The sequence below is a fragment of the Coccinella septempunctata genome, chromosome 6 (genome assembly GCF_907165205.1).
Source record: "Coccinella septempunctata chromosome 6, icCocSept1.1, whole genome shotgun sequence".
Classification (NCBI taxonomy): domain Eukaryota; kingdom Metazoa; phylum Arthropoda; class Insecta; order Coleoptera; family Coccinellidae; genus Coccinella; species Coccinella septempunctata.
In genome coordinates, this window is record NC_058194.1 from 16,625,371 (window position 1) to 16,643,037 (window position 17,667).

General features: G+C 34.4%; 1 protein-coding gene across 1 annotated transcript in view; it reads left to right on the forward strand.

Moving 5' to 3' along the window:
- Positions 1-257: 257 nt before the first annotated feature.
- LOC123315648 overlaps positions 258-17,667 on the forward strand; it is a 129,889-nt gene continuing 112,479 nt past the window's right edge. The window contains exons 1-2 of the mRNA XM_044901427.1: positions 258-407; positions 7,425-7,683. Of these exons, the coding sequence (XP_044757362.1) occupies positions 7,588-7,683 (96 nt within the window). The 5' untranslated portion in view covers positions 258-407; positions 7,425-7,587. The remainder of the gene's footprint in view (positions 408-7,424; positions 7,684-17,667) is intronic.

The following is a 17,667-nucleotide window of genomic DNA, read 5'->3' on the forward strand; positions in this document are numbered from 1 at the left end:
TCCCTGGCTCAGGAAATCAAAGAAGGGTGCATTCACACCGTGGCCTTTCCAGCAGACTGACAAACGACGACGCCCGACGCCAATCCCTGCAAAATACCATTAACTCCATTAACCTGAATATCCACATGAATCAGCGTGCTACGGAAGTGCTTTCGGCGTCCAAAAGGCGTGCGCACTCTAATCACATGTCGATTGTTTGATATTGAAACTCGTATTGCGGTCTGGCGTCGCGGCGCTTAATGAAGACCGCAACAAAAATGTAGTTTAGCCAGAATACCTCGATCCAAATTGTCCCAGCGTTGAGGGTTTATGATACGCGCATAATATCAGCGGAAACTCAGTGATTTGTGTTTTGGCTCATTCGTGCGGACTTTTCATCAAATGAATGGAGGTAGAAATTTTTTATGGTGAGTCTATTTTGTTTATGTGTGGGGCGAATTGAATTACATTTCTGCCACAGAAACTCATGTTTTTGTTGTTCCCCGGACCCCGACCCATTTGTGGGGATAGAAACGCTACATGAGAGATGTACCGAGCACTGAAAAAAGTTCTTCGACTACTAAACACTCATGAAAAGCTCTTCTGAGTTTGGAGAACCGAGCACTGATTTTTAATTAATTTGATTTTTCGAGCACGATTATAAGCGCTTTATTAAAAACCGCAGGAACTCAGTTTTTTCTTCGAAATTTTGAGATGAAAATTCTATTCGCTTGAAGAAACATTGCTTGTATATTGTATATTTGATATGAGCTATTATCGACATATGAAGAGGACAGTAAAGCAAAACAAATACCTATTGAATGAAATATCCAATAAACATATAGACGTGAAAAACGTTTCATTTTTCAAGTAACACTACTATTATTTATCGTTGGATAAACGGCATAATGAGATTAGGAAATACGTTTCATCCTAGTTTCATAGTAACGTTACCACCTCACTTTGATTCTACGTTTGTTACACGTTACCTCTTAGTAACCAAAATTCTACGATGAAATAACGATGTTATTTTCAAAATAACCTTGTCCAGAATTATACACGCTACAACAATTTTTTCTAGTTCTTTCAGCTAAGGTTATAAACCATCAATTATGGAAGGTATAGAAAGGGAGAACAAACTAGTGTAACGGAAAGTGTCTGCGAAAAACTTGAAATAGGACAGGTGGCGCTGTGAAGCCATAAAAAATATAAGGATGGAAGATGTAATGACAGAGATGCATTGTGTTGGCGCCTTTTTTCGAATAGAAGATATATGGTACATCTTTATGAACATATATCATTGAATAATTCGTGGTGAATGAATTTATTTAACTTCAATAATTTATAATTTTCAACAAGGATAAATTTTACGATTTTGGTGAATAATCATATGAAGGCAATTCGTCAGAAACTAATATGTATAACATTTGATGGATTATCTTCCAAAACATCTGAAACGAAAGGAATACAAAATTGTTGTTGGATAAAAATTGCTGCTCTCCTTTGTAGAAGTTATAAAACGTTTCTCAAAAACAATTTTCAAATCAAATTCAATACAATAACAACGTTAGTGGTATGTAAACACGAATTTCAACATAGTTGTAACGTTTCTTACATCATATTGTTCAAACGCTGGGAAGACGCTGTAACTTTAAGGACACGTTTAATATTGGTGGCTAAAGTAACGGGTTTTTAGATTGATTCGCATTCAACGTTGATGTAGTGTTTCTCACTCCTTATTGAAAATAAGCTGAAAATGTTCAATAAGGACACGTTTCTTATTGGTGGTTAAATGAACGCGTTTTTAAAAAATTTCATAATAATGATGATGTGCATGGGCGTAGCCAGGATTTTTCTGGGGAGACCTGGGAAACGCAATGTGCTTGCTCAAAAATTAGTTATATTGAGTAGCTTTGGGGGGAAGCTGCCGAGAATTCTAGGATGGGCTCACCCTGGCCCCTACCTATCAAGGCTCATGCTGATGGAATGTTTCTTACTCATTATTTCTTAGTAGTGTAGTAGTAATGAGATTTTTTATTTGTACGCAGTACGATTAAGGAATATTAAAGAATTGCTTTGTATTGGTGGTAACAGTACCAGATTGTTGAATGGTTCCTTGTTCAACGTATGTAATTACTTATGTAATTTTTCTTACTTCTTATTAAGCATAAGTGAAAGCCTGATGAGGAGATGTTTCTTATTGGTGACTATAGTAGCGAGTTTAACAATATACGTTGATTATGGGTTGGATTTCGCTCAAACTAACATAAGATCCTCTAGTTGATATATCTACAATTTGTGAATTTGTGTGTCGCAAGATGCGACTTTTCTCTGTTACAGAAAATAGCTCAGCCCATTCCAGCTCCTAAAGACATTGGACGTGGAAGTATCTATAGAGATACTTTCATGAACGATGTTGAAAAAATCGTATTCAAAATCATCAATCAGAGCTCTCGATTGATAACACCATCGAGTTTCGATGTTGTTTCCAATTCCAATTTTAAATTGAAAATTAAAGTAGTCTTGGTTGCAATTTTTCCGAATGTCAGTAAAACTAACATCTATTGTATCAGACTGAATGAACTTGCCTTGAAAAAGTTCGAATATACGGACGGAACGTCGGCATTTAGTTCAGCTTAGTCTTGTTCTTCTTGACCTGTCCTAGCTTCTGTCAAAATACTCAGCATGATCTGAAAAAATTTTGGCCAGTGAGATTACCGTATTTGTGAGATATCGTATATGTAGTTTTGATTAGCGTTAATTATGTCACTGACCACTTCACAGATTTGGAGTCGACGATCGTGATCATCCTCATTCTTTCCTAGACCAATCGTATCTTATGAGGATGGAATTTATGTTGTTTAAGGATTCTCATGATTGTTGTGCGTGAAACACCAGATATATCGGACAATTTCCTAGTACTAAAGGTCAGATCCATTGCTACATTACCTAAGACAGTCACGTCCCTCGCTTCGTCGCTTTAATGCTCTTTTTGTTTCCCACTGAACCACCAGCATCAAATTTGGTAACCAGTTGCACAAAGTGAGCAGCGGATACATTTTTCTAGGATGTTGTTCATTAAATAAAGCCGCTGTTATTCGTGCAGTGTCGTTATTTAAAAAAAAATTATTTCATCATTTCCATCCTTTCTTCCACGGAATACATCATTTAAATTCTACTGAAAATTTACAATCGCTTTGACACACTTGTAACGTTTTTAAAAATTCACCATAGTCTAAGATGAATCAAAAACATGGTCTACCTTTTTTTTTGACAAAAAATTAATACCTTTCTGGACAAAAAATTAACAACAGAATTACTAAATACCTTTGCAGTGTGTCGGATACGAATATTCTCGAGATAAATTACACATTACCTCTTTCATTATTTTCGCTGTTATTTCATTATCGATTGATATTTTGAAGCGAAATTTTAGGGTCAAATAGTACTCGATACGGTCTTCAAGATTAGTTATCGCAGTACCCCTCATCCCTATTCGAAATCAAGAGGTTGTTCTCACCCCCATTCGGCTGTTGAAGTCCGGGTCCGGGTGATTTCATTTTCATGTCGGAAAATCGAGCTGTTAATTTTTCGTGGAACCCTGTATAAATCGTTAGAGCTGATTTCGAGCGTTACTTTGAAATAGGAAGACGAATGAAGTTTATACTTTTCTGTAACTTAATTCATTTCCAACTCCGTTTTCGCAATTAGAGTTCTATTCATAATATTCATCTTGTTATCTGAGAATTGTATAAGAGTATTCAAATTTTTCGGAAAACAATATTCCCTTATAAGAATTAGCTGCTATGTAGCTCATTAGGCACTAATGAATCTTTGTGAGTGCAAAGACAGAGCGGGGATGAAAATGAATAAATTATGATTTCTGTCTTAGGAGCTTAACGATTCTAGGGGAACGTAATCAGTAAAAATGAAAAATTCAAACTGAGAACTGTTTCCTTGTGAGCTCCCGAACTAATGTATCACATAATGTTATTTATTTACCGCTTACAACTTTTTTCTCAATCAACTGTTAGCAGAATTGAGGTAAAATTCAGAGAATCTGGTGGTGTGAAAGATCTTTCTAAAAGTGCTAGAAATCCAATTCCCGAAAACAGAAAAGTGTTCTTGCGTTCGAAGAAAATCCCCATACCAATTCGAAACAAGCAGCACTTCATAATGATCCACATCATTCTAGAGTTCTTAGAACGTTACATGAATCGAAGCTTCATTCTTGCAAGCTCATGGTGAAAAAGCTGATGTAAGACGACTTTGACGGGAGAGAATTATCCGATACTCGATGAATATGAAAAACAGAAATGCCAGTTTATTAAAAACCCAAGTAACAAAAAAAATAGAAGAGTAATAAATGATAAACAATGTGAGAAAATTAATAAACATGTAACGAAAACCCCTCATGATGCAGGAAACTGATAACGAACTCTAATTATCGAAAGAGTCACGCATCTTCCTGAAAAAAATCTACAATGCTCTATTGCCTCGATTGAGCTTCGGCCTATGACGTTATCTTTATTGAAATCACGATGGTGCGAACTTTATAACCACAAAATAGCCGTCACGTCGGGTAGATTTTATTTCTTGTCTACATTAGTATTTCTTCAAGTTGTAATACCTAGCGAAATATATGTTAGCAAGCTTTGTTGTAAACAGGAAATTTCATCATGAATATCGCAGATAAGGTTTATATTCATTTTTATATGAATTCATTCCAAGATAGTTAAAAGGACTCTTAAAATGGAACAATATTTAGATTAAATTGAAAACGTTAGAAGTGGTTGTCGGGTCGTGATGACCATTTTCTTTTAGTGCCCATTTACAATGGAAGTAAGACGTAAAGTTGTCGTAAACCAAAATGTTGTCTTAATTTGCAAAGTGTTCACAATGCAAACGTAACTTCTCTTTAAGAAATGTCAGAATTTCATGAACTGTCAAATAATTTTTATTTTTAAACGAATGAAAGTCAACTCTTCATTCAAATATTGCAGTTATCACGATATTTTGCTCTTACTATAATTAAAGACATTAATTCCACCACTCAATCAAAAACGACAACGTTTACTTCTAAACTTCAAATATAAATAGGTTATTTCGCATATAATTCAATTGAAATTGATTGAAAGAATTTATGCGAATTCAAAACTTGAATAATAGTGAGAAAGGAAAATAACTGTTCCGCTTCAAATATCCTAAAAATACCATTAGATTTTGAAAATTACGTTCGAGTTACGCACGAGTTACGGTTGAGTTATGACGCCCATAAACGCAAAAATTAGGAGGATGTATTGATATCTAGTTAGCCTAGACCAGTCCAATGCATAAAAAAAATATTGCGTTACCATAGCCACTAACAATGACTCATTAGAAATGTCAGTGTGAAGTTTAAGGTAAAAAAAGTAAACCAGAGTTAGGCAATAAATTAAAAGAAAGAAGATGTCCTCCGAAATTGTGAAAATCGAAAAATTGGAGTATCGAGCCATCATGAAGTACCTGTGTTTAAAAGGGTTAAGAGGTAAGCAGATTTACGAAAATATGCTTTAATTGGTCTTCTTATGCGACCGTGAAAAATTGGACTGCAAGCTTCAAAAGAGGTGAATTTTCCATTGAAGATTATGACCGATCGGGAAGGCCAGTTTCTGTGTCAGTCCCCGAAAATATCGATGCATTTCATGACATGATTTTATCAGATCGTCGAATTGGGCTAAAACGGATATCTGAAGCACTGAATATGTCATACGAACGCGTTCATCATAAAGTTCACGTGAGAAAAATTGCTGCAAAATGGATCCCCAAATGTTTGAATGTTGATCAAAAGCGTGCAAGGGTAGAATCATTGCGTTCGATTTGAAAACGATGTAGACTTCTTAAACCGAATTGTTACTTTGGATGAGACTTGGGTACATTTCTACGATGCAGAAACAAAGCAACATTGGATGGAATGGCGACACTCTGGCTCTCCAAGACCTAAGAAGTTTAGTGTCCAAAAATCAGCTGGAAAAGTTCTTACTTCAGTTTTTTGGGATTGCCAGGATTAATTTTTTGGATAAGGGTAGAACAATAACCGGAGATAACTATTCGACTTTACTGACCACTCTACGGGAAAAAATTAAAGAGAAAAGACGCGGCAAGCTATCCAAAGGTGTTTTGTTCTTTCAGGACACCGCCCCTGCACACAAATTTCGTGTTGCCATGTAAAATTTGTGATTTAGGGTTTGAATTAGTATAACACCCCCCTTATTCACCAGATTTGGCTCCATCCGACTATCATCTCTTTCCTCAACTGAAAAAAGTTTAAAAGGTCGTACATTTTCTTCCAACGGGGTAATAAAAGCTGTAGAGTTCTGGTTTGCAGAGCAAGAAGAATCATTTTTTTTTGAAAGGTCTAGAGAAGTTGCAGATTCGGTGTAATAAATGTATCTAATTCAGAGGAGAATATGTTGAGTAATAAAATATTTTGACATTGAAATTTTGTTTGGTTCTATAGTAGGTTAAGAATTTTTCAATATATTCTCGAATATTTCGCATTGTGAACACTTTCATGTAAAACCCAAAATTTTGCGTTTTATCATTGAGTATTGATACTCAATACATTGAGTATTGCATATATTCCAGAAAAATTATAGTTGATATAAATGTAATACATACTCTGAAAGAGCAGCTCTTCTAGTTATGAATCTCGAAACTTACTCGATCTCAGTGCAGTGGCTGTTCCAGGAGTATTTATATTTGAAAATCTGTAAGGTCTTCGTTAATATAAAATAAATAGGTAGACCTTAATAATTGTAATATATGCTTTATGTTTGGAGAGAAAACTACTTTGAAATTCATTCATATTTGAACAACAAAATAAAATTATTCGTTATTCGAAAAAATATTTTTCTCAAGTTTTGAAGGGGGGGAGATGGCCCCCCCGACTGGAAATATCCTTGAGACCAGTAAGGTTTAAGCGGATTTCATATAAATTCCTCGTTTAGGATTATTTACGCATTTTTATATTCATCTAGTGTGAATAGATCCTACAATATTTTGTACCATTGAATAGGTAATTGACACCCTCTGAGGTGTCACATGACATACTGACCCATAAAAAATCATCACAACAAAGAAATGGCGTGATCTCTTTCGATTGAATTTCGAAAATTTAGTAATCACAAACATAAATAGGCGCGTTTCAGGATTAACATAAAAAAATGTTTTTTTTTTGAGAGAAAATAAATTTCTTCCATATAATTGAACCATACTGTATTTGTGAACTCAAACATCAACCCACAGATAATTATCACTTTAAATGGAGCCACCCTCTTCTTCGTATTTTGTAGCACCTGTCAAGCTAGAGGCTCTGTCAAGTGTCAATGCTTGAGCACTATATGCTCAACCAATTAAACGTTTCATTAGGATTCCTCTTATTGTCTCCTCCATCTTTGTTTCAGATCAATGTTGATGACAACCCCAACTGTAGTAATGACATAAATCAGTGTCGTTTCCATTGTCCACAAAATATCTCCAAGATCGATTATTGTATCTGTTTCGGATTGAAAATATTCTGCATCCTGATCGCGTTGGCTCGCGTCCAATTCATGTCCAGAGCCCACTATGACAACTAGAGAAGTTGTCTTGGAAGGCGGTTCGCCGTGGGGGTTTCGGATACGTGGTGGTGTTGACGCCGAATCGCCATTGAGGATTTCCAGGGTGAGTGAATTTGATATCTGTAGTTGACGAAGGGTACACAATTTAATCGTTCCGTTTTGTTATAAGTAGAAGTTTGGGAATTAATCTATTTTGGGAGCGCGAGGAATGATTCATTCCGTTTAAATTAGTTTCGGAGCTGCCCCGCTTCATTCAAATGAGAGGGATTTTGACAGATGAAAATCGCGAGATCATAATTTGTTCTTGGAATTGTACAATAAAAGATGTCTTTGAAGATGGGACTTTTTTATCATCAGGTAGAATTCGTCAAAATAACGCCCGTTGCAATGGTTACGTTGCCGCCCCTATATACATTTTTTTAAGAAGTAAAAATGTATAAGAAAAAATTTTTTTATTTCTCGAAGTATACAAGGAATACAAATATAGTACATATGTGAACATGAAAGAGGAATGAAATTTAAAAAAATGCACAATAAACGAATAACAGATACTACAACGCCAATTTGGCGTTGCAAAATACGATTGCAGCGCTGGGTGAGCAGTTACGGAGCTATGGCTGTTTTTGATATTGTTTTCATAACCACAAAAGCTAATTATTTTTTTTTGAGTGTTGAGTTTGGATGCGTGTTTTGTTGTTGAAATAAACTAAAAGTGAATATAGGTAAGGACTTTTTGCTCAGTGAATTTAATTAACTGTATTTATCATTATTCGAATTTAGGTGCTCCTTAGTGCTCGATTTCTATGGTTACAGCCATACTCGGGTTACTCTGGTTGCCACCAGAGGGTGTATCGCTTATTTTGCAACGCGATAGAAAAAAGCATGCGCCAACGATATACAGGAATTAATTAACAGTGATTTTACGCAACATGTTAGTACATTCTAAACTACGTGTAAATTTATACAACAAATAATATTAAATAGCAATTAAAGTTCTACAAATTGAAAAGCACTTTTGGCAGAAATGGCAGATGAGGATCACGTGATCGCTAATCCATAATTTATTGTTTGGTGTGATTTGAAGAACTTGGTATTAAAAGTGTAAACGATATGAAACATGGTGTAGTAAGTGTTTACGAAATTGTTCGTTGTCGAAGCTCTCTATAACATTGATAGTGCATTTTCACCCCGGGTTTCAAGCTGGTTAAGACTTGGCGGATATCAAGCAAATGGTTTAAAAAATTTTTGTGAATATATTAGATCAATTTTTTCCGGTGGCTTTTTGACATTTTCGAATTTCTGTTCACACTAGGGTCTAAGTCTTTTTCTGTGAGTGGGTGGAGTATAGCGTATAAAAATGAACCATTTCATGAAATATATAGAGGGTGTTTCACGAGTAAAGGAAAAATGAAAAGCCTGAATAGTGGACATTAAACTGAGTTCAGAAACACCTCATAAAAAGGGGTTTTTACTCAAATTTTCGTTCTGCTATAACTCCTGAAATTCTGGAGCGATTCAGCTGAAAATTTATATTTAGGTTAAAGTTGTTAGTTTCAATGAAACAAAACATTAAAATTCGATGAAAATCAGGACCGAACTCAGTGAGGCTTTATTCAACTTCATACTCATAAAAACACCATATATGTAGTTTTTCATCATAATTTCAACATTTTCGTTATCTGCATGTATGATTGTCTCTAAATAAATGAATCGTGGTGTTGTCTCACATGTGAATCATGTTTTATAAATAAATTGTTTTGTGGTCAGACGCCTCTGAAGAATAGAGCACTACATGAAAATGGGTTTAGAAATTTCAATTGCAATTTTTTCTTCAACAAATATTCTTTTGAATATATTCAAGAATTATACCATATTAGGTTATTCAAAATTGTCATTCACAATGATAAAATGTTGTGTATTTGATAATACACAAATATGGAAAGAAAAACTACGCTATCTTGAAACTAATTATTGAAACTTGAACTTCAGAATAAATTGTCTTTCTGTGGATAACTAGTTCTGCCTGATTAGAGTTCAAAATGATTTCCTCCAAATTATTATATACACTTTTTGTCCCTCTTTTTTAGGCTCATATCTACTCGTTTTATTACATTACATTTATTACGAATTTCGTCGCAAGCAGCATTTATTCGATCTAATAATTGTTCCATTGTCACAATATCTGTTTCATAGTACTTGGCTTTCAAATATCCCCAAAGAAAGAAATGGAGGGGTGTCAGATCAGGGGATCAAGCAGGCCGATGCTGGTGTTCTCCCCTGGCAATCCACCCGTCTGCATATTCTCTATTAGCTTTGAGTATTCAAAGGTTAATACTCAATGCTATTAGTAATCTTGTGGGGCATTCTGAAAATTTTTAACTACTTAACTTGATGAAGAGACTTGAATACTGATAAATACTTTTTTCTGTGCATGTATATGATCAATGTTTCAATAACAAAGAGTAATAAGACCATAATCTTCATAGATACAATAATGGCAATAATGGAATCAATGAAGGATTCAAAAAACATTTATCATATTCGAAATTTCAATTATTACCCCCACTAAAAAGGCGAATCAGCTGAAAATGAATCAGATATGCTATGAATGTCAGACGGAAGCAAGCCATATTTCGAGGACAAAAAAAGTGAGTTGAACATTTCAAAATGAATTTTTATGCTGAGCTGGTTTTTCAAGAGGCGTTTGACAACGAAACAATTATTCATTAGAAATAATTCACGGATGGGGCATACCTCCGATTTATTGAATTTATGACAATGGTACATGTAGATAACTAAAATATTGAAATTATGATTGAAAACTACGTACAGAGGAGTTTGGATTTGAATATAGACTCAATGAGTTCGGTCCTGAGTTTTGACAAATTTTAATGTTCCTTTTCATTGAAACTAACAACTTCAACCTGATAATAAATTTTCTGTCGAATCGATCAAAATTATCAGGAATTATAGCCAAACGAAAATTCGACAAATTTAAGAAACGGTCTATCGGAAACGGAATACCTAAGACACACATATGAGATATTTCTGAACTCAGCTCAAGGCCCTCTATTTACGGTTTTCGTAATTTCGTTTGTCCGTTTACTCGTGAAACACACTGTATAACGTTCAATTTACAAGATGCGAATGTAAGGGATAAATTTCATCATTTTGAAATTTTTACAAATTTAGCATTTCAACTCCTCTTTATTATACATATATTCTCTTCTTGTGCTTTCTCATTTCTTTATGATTTGAAGATTGAAGTGACAGTGAAAATTAAACAGTTGCCCAGCGCCTAATTTGCCTACATAGGTTTCATAGTTGAAAATTACTTTACCAGAGTCTCGCACGTAGCAATATAAGGGATGTTCATTATTATATTCGTTGTGGGAATTTACCACCTGAACATGTATAGAGACTAATCATGAAATAACTTTGAACATTAAACTGAAAGGGTTTTAACCATGCTCAAACTCCGTGTGGCTGTGTTAAATATTCAGCACCTTATATCAAATAAGAGTTCAATTAAGAAACTGTATCTCGGGAGATACCACGAAACATGAATTTTGAAACTTTATAATTATTGGTAATGGGAATTGTATTGGAAGCACTCAACTTCGTACCCCACTCTGCGGCTCATTCTTAAATAGTTACAAAATTTTTTACCTAATCACATATTTTTCCACGTCAATAAATCGAAATTCTCAGTTATTATTTGATCACAAAAACTTAGCTAATTTAAAATCGGTTGGATAACTCGGTCGTTTGGGTTGTTATATTTTGGAATAAAATAAGAATCTTTTTGAAAAAAATCAAATAATTACTTGTTGAAAAATATCTTCAATACATAACATCTATTGAGAGTATTGTAAATACTCTTAGAACTTTTTTTAGAAGTTAAGCTAGAAGCGCATACGTCAATTGGTTATACCTACAAAGTTTGAAACCCTGTACAAAATGTCATATGGGTAATGTTCAGATTTAAGTTAGACTTTTCTCTACTCACCAAATCATCAGTAAAAAGTTGTTTTTATATTTTCGTCAACTTTTTTCCTGTCCGTGAAAACTTCCCTTAAGAATGGTAGGTTCTTTCTACCGACCTGACAAAAAAAGTGCGTTACTGCGTTGTCATAAACGTGAAAACATTGTACCTTGCGTTATGAAATGATAAGTTTGAGTTACTTACATTTACATTCAGCAAATCATAGACAGCTATTTTGTTGCTTCGAAAAGAACTTAAATGACAACCTCAAAATCGAAATTTTAACTACGGAGATAGTTGAAAATACAAAATGAAATAAATGAGGATTTACCACCCATGACGTAAAGTACCATAACCAAGACTGAAAAACAGTTTCAGGTAAATGGGCATTGCAGAAAAAAAAAATCATCGTCACAGTGCCCTCGCTGAATATGTCAAAATGAATACTCCATCTGTTCAAAAAAATCTTCCTGTCCACACTTGACAGGTTGCATTGGAACTCGAAATTAGCCAGTCTTCAACGACCAGCACTTAAACCACAGACATTTTCAGGTACTTATCGAAGATAATTTAGATAGAACACTCCAGTTTTGCGAAAAAATAATGAATCTACTAGATAGAATCAACATTCACGTTAAATAGTGAGATGAATGGTCAATAACTGTCGTTATTGGTATCTTACATTGGTAAGATATAACCACACTCAATATCAAGAAAAAGTTTGGACAGGCATTGCTCGTAATCAAGTAATAGAACCAGTTTTTCTGCAAGGAAATCTCATTGGAGTTGGATATTGGGAATTTTTCCAGGGAGTAACTAGTAGTTCCGAGTTTGGTTACGCTGTTTCCTGTTCGGGATGAAGCCTGTCACTAATAGAAACATCCTTTCTCAACAAGACGATGAGCCTCCCCATTTTGAAAGACCTGCCCGTGACTATCCAGATTATAAATTTCCATACAGGTCTATGGATTGGTAGAAAAAGACCTTTTGAATAGCCAACAGGCCACCCATGTCTCCAGATTCAACAGCTATGGATTCTCATGCTTGGAAAACAAAATTGTTAAGACCAATCCGGGAAACATTGAGCAGTTACAAGAACGAATAACACAGGAGTATATGCTAATTTCAGCCCAAAAATGTCCAAAAACAGATTCAGTTCTGTTTAAGATATTGTCAGTTAGTTAATAGATAACATTTTGAGCATTTATTGAAGAAACATAGTTGACTTGATATCAGATAGATCAGTTGCTCAGTTTCATCAAATACAAAAATTTCATTCGGTATGTACAAATGTGAAGCTTATATCACATTTGGGACAAACTGTATAATATTTTCTCGAACTTGAAACAGATTATATGATTTTCACGAAAATGAGTTTTTCAAACCATGACACGTGTTTCGTCATAGCATCTTCAGGTGGGTGAAGGTAAACCGTCGTGGTTTAAAAAACTCATTTTTGTGAAAATCATATAATAATATAATCTGTTTTGAGTTCAAGTTCAAGAGTATGGATTTTCATCAAGTAACGGCCACATCAATCCAATATTTTCTCGCATTAACAAGAGCATATTTACAACAAGAAAACGTCTTAGATAAAAGGAATTTATTCTATTTTATAGACTCGCACTATAGGTTCACATTAATTTCTGCAGATGTTTGAATTCCCATATTTAACAAGGGCATTATATTTATATTAGTCATCACAACTCATTCATTGCAAATACACTGCCTCTCAGTCCCCTTGTTAATTGATATATAAACGAGTGTATAAATGAACTTATACACTTTAAATGATGTCCATTGTCTAGAACGAACTGACCATAATCCAATAAAGCCAAGTGTTTCCTGAAAATGAATCGAATCCATCGGTATACGTCAACTGGGCAACTCTTTCAACTTTCGAAATAAACATAAGAGTATATCATCAATGGCATTATAGAATATCCAGCAGAGGTGAATATGGAATAGTTCCTATTTCAGTCAAGTTTTTGATGAAAATTTTTTTAAAATTAGGGAAGGAGCTCACCATACCTAATCATAAAGAATTATAAAGTACAAGTACACAAATAAGTGCGAATATTTCAAGGGAAAAATTAAAGGAGGTACTTCATGTAATTGTGAACTAAAGCTCCTATAATTTTCCTCGAAAAGGTACATGCTGTCGGAAGTGAGAAAAAAAATTCTTTTTTTCTCAGAAGAACAAGAAGAAATAAATGGTATTTTGTGAGCATGTTCTATAATTTTCGATTTCATTCACAGAAGATCTGCATGTGCATGATCCCAATGCTGTATTTCATTTTTTATCAAGAATCCACTGCATTTACAGTCAAACAAGATTGTTTGACGTATTTTCAAATTGAGTTCAATATAAAAATTCTAGTAAAAAATGCAAAAGGGGTTGCAATCAGAACTAAATGGAAATAATATTTATACATAGCCTTTTTATTGGTAAAACGTGGCCCCAAAATGCATTTCCTCAACTCTCCACCACTTCCAATAGAAAAAATTATATTTTCTACTCATTTTCGAAAGCGTACTACTTTACAAGAAAAAGCCTAATAGCTTTGGTTAACAGGAAAGACCTTTTTTAATTTTTGACAAAGAATCACCCCCTAACATTTTTTTCACTTAGTTGGTAACACCTTGTATACCTTTACTGTGTATTCTCCTCTGAATTCTTTTCAAGAGTCTATTTGATATAATTAATTACGAGTGCTTGTTTTTATAGATTTGGCGAAAAATAATTGAAATCCATTGAGATATTATATTTTGCTGAATATTTTGTTGAAAAAAAAATGGGCAATGAACTATAATTTATATTATATATTATAATTCACTGAAAAATGTTCGTCTCTCACCAACATATGTTCTGAATTTTGGAGAAGCAAGACTCCATGAATTTATTATTGGCTCTTTGACACTCTCTACTCAACTCCCATCTACTCATCAAAAATTCAGTTTGAAGTTTGAATGTCCAGTTTTCAGTAAAAACAAAACGGGTAGTCTGTACCTAAGTGCACATGCAGAAAAATATGATTCGTTTCAATTCATAATTATTATACGCGATGCATGATTCAAACCTACGCCTACGGCATCGTAGTCAGAGACGTCAGAGTCGAAAAGTTGGCGAGTTTCTGACAGACGAGTTTGAAAAATTGCCTTCTGGCGCTCCAATTTATAAATGGAACACATTATTCTTCATTCAACATTTGAGTAGAGCTTGAAAAAATCGTCCGTTACGGGTTTCTTGATGAATTTCAGAAAAAGTGGTCCAACATTTGAAGTGCTGTGAGTAGGTTTAGTAGGATACTTTTATCGAATTGCAATTTGTGGCGACAAATTTTAGGCATATCTAACATTGAATTCAACCCCTGTTTACAAAAAGAACGGACACCATATAAATAAAATGGCATATTCAGAAAGCTCTTTGAATGCCAAATCCTACATAAATCCTCACCTCACCGACTACAAGATCGTTTTTTGTTCATATGATGATTTTTAAGTGTCAGTTTTGTTCTTCATTTCAATTCTAATTTTCGAAGTTTTTCTGTTTTATAGCAACAAAAAGCATAATAAAAAAAAATTGCCAATAGTAATTAAAATGACATCAATAATGTATTCTTTGAATTGTTTTCTTGTTACTATGAATCAAAAAGCTAAAATAAATAGAATATTTTTTTGATTCTGTCTAGATGAAAAGCGAGATGAAAAGATATAGCCATTTCAAGTTTTCATAATTAGCTATGCCATCTCTGAAAAACATAATTCCCTTCAGAATAGCAAGCTAAATTTATGACACTACACATCTGTGTTTTATTTTTTAAGCAGAGTTGCATTCAACCAAAGTACAAAATTTTTGGGATTTCACAGATTTTTTTTTTTGAATATCAAATTACTCGAAAACGTCGCAACATTATACAAGAGAATATGAGGACTACTCATGTAGTTACTCACCTGTACATATTTAAATTTATATTTTCAATCTCTACTTCGGTTTATACGGATGACAATCAAAAAGTGTAGCTAACTGACTTAATTCAACATTAAAAAACTTGATTACATAAATAAAAAACATAAGATTTTTTCGATTTGCAATATACCCTTAAAGAAGTCTTTGGTGAAAAACCTAAGTAAAAAGCCTGTTTCCCTATCTCATAGGGAAAAGATACTGAATTTGTTCAGGGAATTAGCTTATTATTTCTTTTTCATTGAAATAAAATTTCTTCTTTTTTTCCCCATTTTGAAATTATATCTGGAACGAAAAAAATTGGCGTGACACACTTTTAGAGTGCAAGGAAGAGCGTGAATGCTAATAGGTTGAGAACGGTTCTCAACCACTGCACTACAGGATCCAGCTTATATCGGAGAGTCATCTACCGCAGATATAGAAATGACTCAGTTTTAGGATGTTTAAGCATAAAGGAAGTTGTACCGATTGTTTGATCCACCCAAAAATTTGGTCATTATGTCATTGTATAAAATTCTGTTCATAATCAGGTATTCATTACCTCAGCACTTAATGGAAATACTATCTGCAAATTGATATTATATCAATCTCAAGTGATGTGTTCGGAATGCAAAAAGGATTTTCCCCTCGATTTGAGTATTTCTTCCGAGTAATTTACAGTCAGATCCCACTCAAGTTACAGTATAATATAACATTACATCAAGAAACTCAAGTATCCACTTGCCTAGTTGATAGTCTCCTAGTTAGACGCTCCCCATTGATATCCTACGCCCTCCTGAAATGTTTATAAGCGCTATTTTCAAGAAAGGCCTTAGTCCTTCCCAGTTATTACATGACATCGTCGTAACGAATGTCGATCTAAAGTCTCTAAAGATCCCTATAAACGTTATATGCGGGCCCCGGAAAGCTCTTCGACAAGGTAATTACTTGGGCTTAGCAGTTATTGTGATATTTGTGCTCGTTAAAGAATCGGATAGTTTCTGAGGAGTAAGTTATTTCAATGTGAAAATATTGTGCCAGGCAGCTTGCCGGAAATTCGTCAATTCCTGTTGATACTGGTCGTTCGATATAAAGAAAGAGTGAGTAGACAGTGAAGCACATAATCAATATCAGCGCTTTTACTTCTTTGTAACTTTATATATGAATTAGGAGTTTTCCATGTACCCGGGTTAAAGGGTAGTTGAGTTTTTATGCAACCCTACCTTTTTATGTCAAAAATGGATATACATTTTGTTGGTAAGGACTATTTGGTGATTCATGTTGTTCTTATATTATAGGTGTGGAATGGTTAAACTTTTTAAATTTTTCATGTATTTCGAGGGCCATGAATACACACTGGCGAACGTTTAGGCATCGACGAAAAAAGTCTGCCGATGTGGAGGTTGTCTGCTTGTGACAACGTTCCAAGCAACTCGAACTTCATGAATTGACTGTGCTAGAGTCTGTGGAGGTTAGTGCAAATACCGCAAATTGTTTAGTCTCCTCCTCATCATATGCCACACATGTTCAATCGAGTTATGGGATTTTAATACATTAAATGGAGTGGCAACGGCAAAACGGTAGCTTCTTGAAGATAGTCCATAGTTCGACGAGCAATATGGGTGTTGTCTCGCTGAAAAGGACGTCTGGACGGCCATATTTAGATGATACAGTAGGGAACTTCTTCTTTTGGAGTTCAATGGTAGAATATTGTCAACATAACGCATAGTGTAGTAGCGAAACGATCTCGTAGATCCACTTACCTGAAGCGCACGCTCTGTAGTACGGTTCGGTCGACCAGTTGATCATCTACCTTCATTTGTCAATATGCGAAACATGCGTATTCATGTTATTGCAGTACATTTAACACTATGAGTATTTTCTCGAAATAGCAAACCATCATCTCGATAGGCAACAATGCTAACCCTGTCAGAATCGCAAACGTGGTTATAATTTTGACATCATGGAACTCGAGACATTTTGTTACATTTAACTATAACTGAACACAAGTCGACAGCCGGTCAATAACTATAAGTATTTCTATTCAGATTTCGTGAAATAGTTTCTTAACGAAGAATGTCACAAAAACAAATGTGCTTATTTTAACTAAACGTTGATATCGTTATTATGGTTTCCTTCAAATATGGTAATATTCT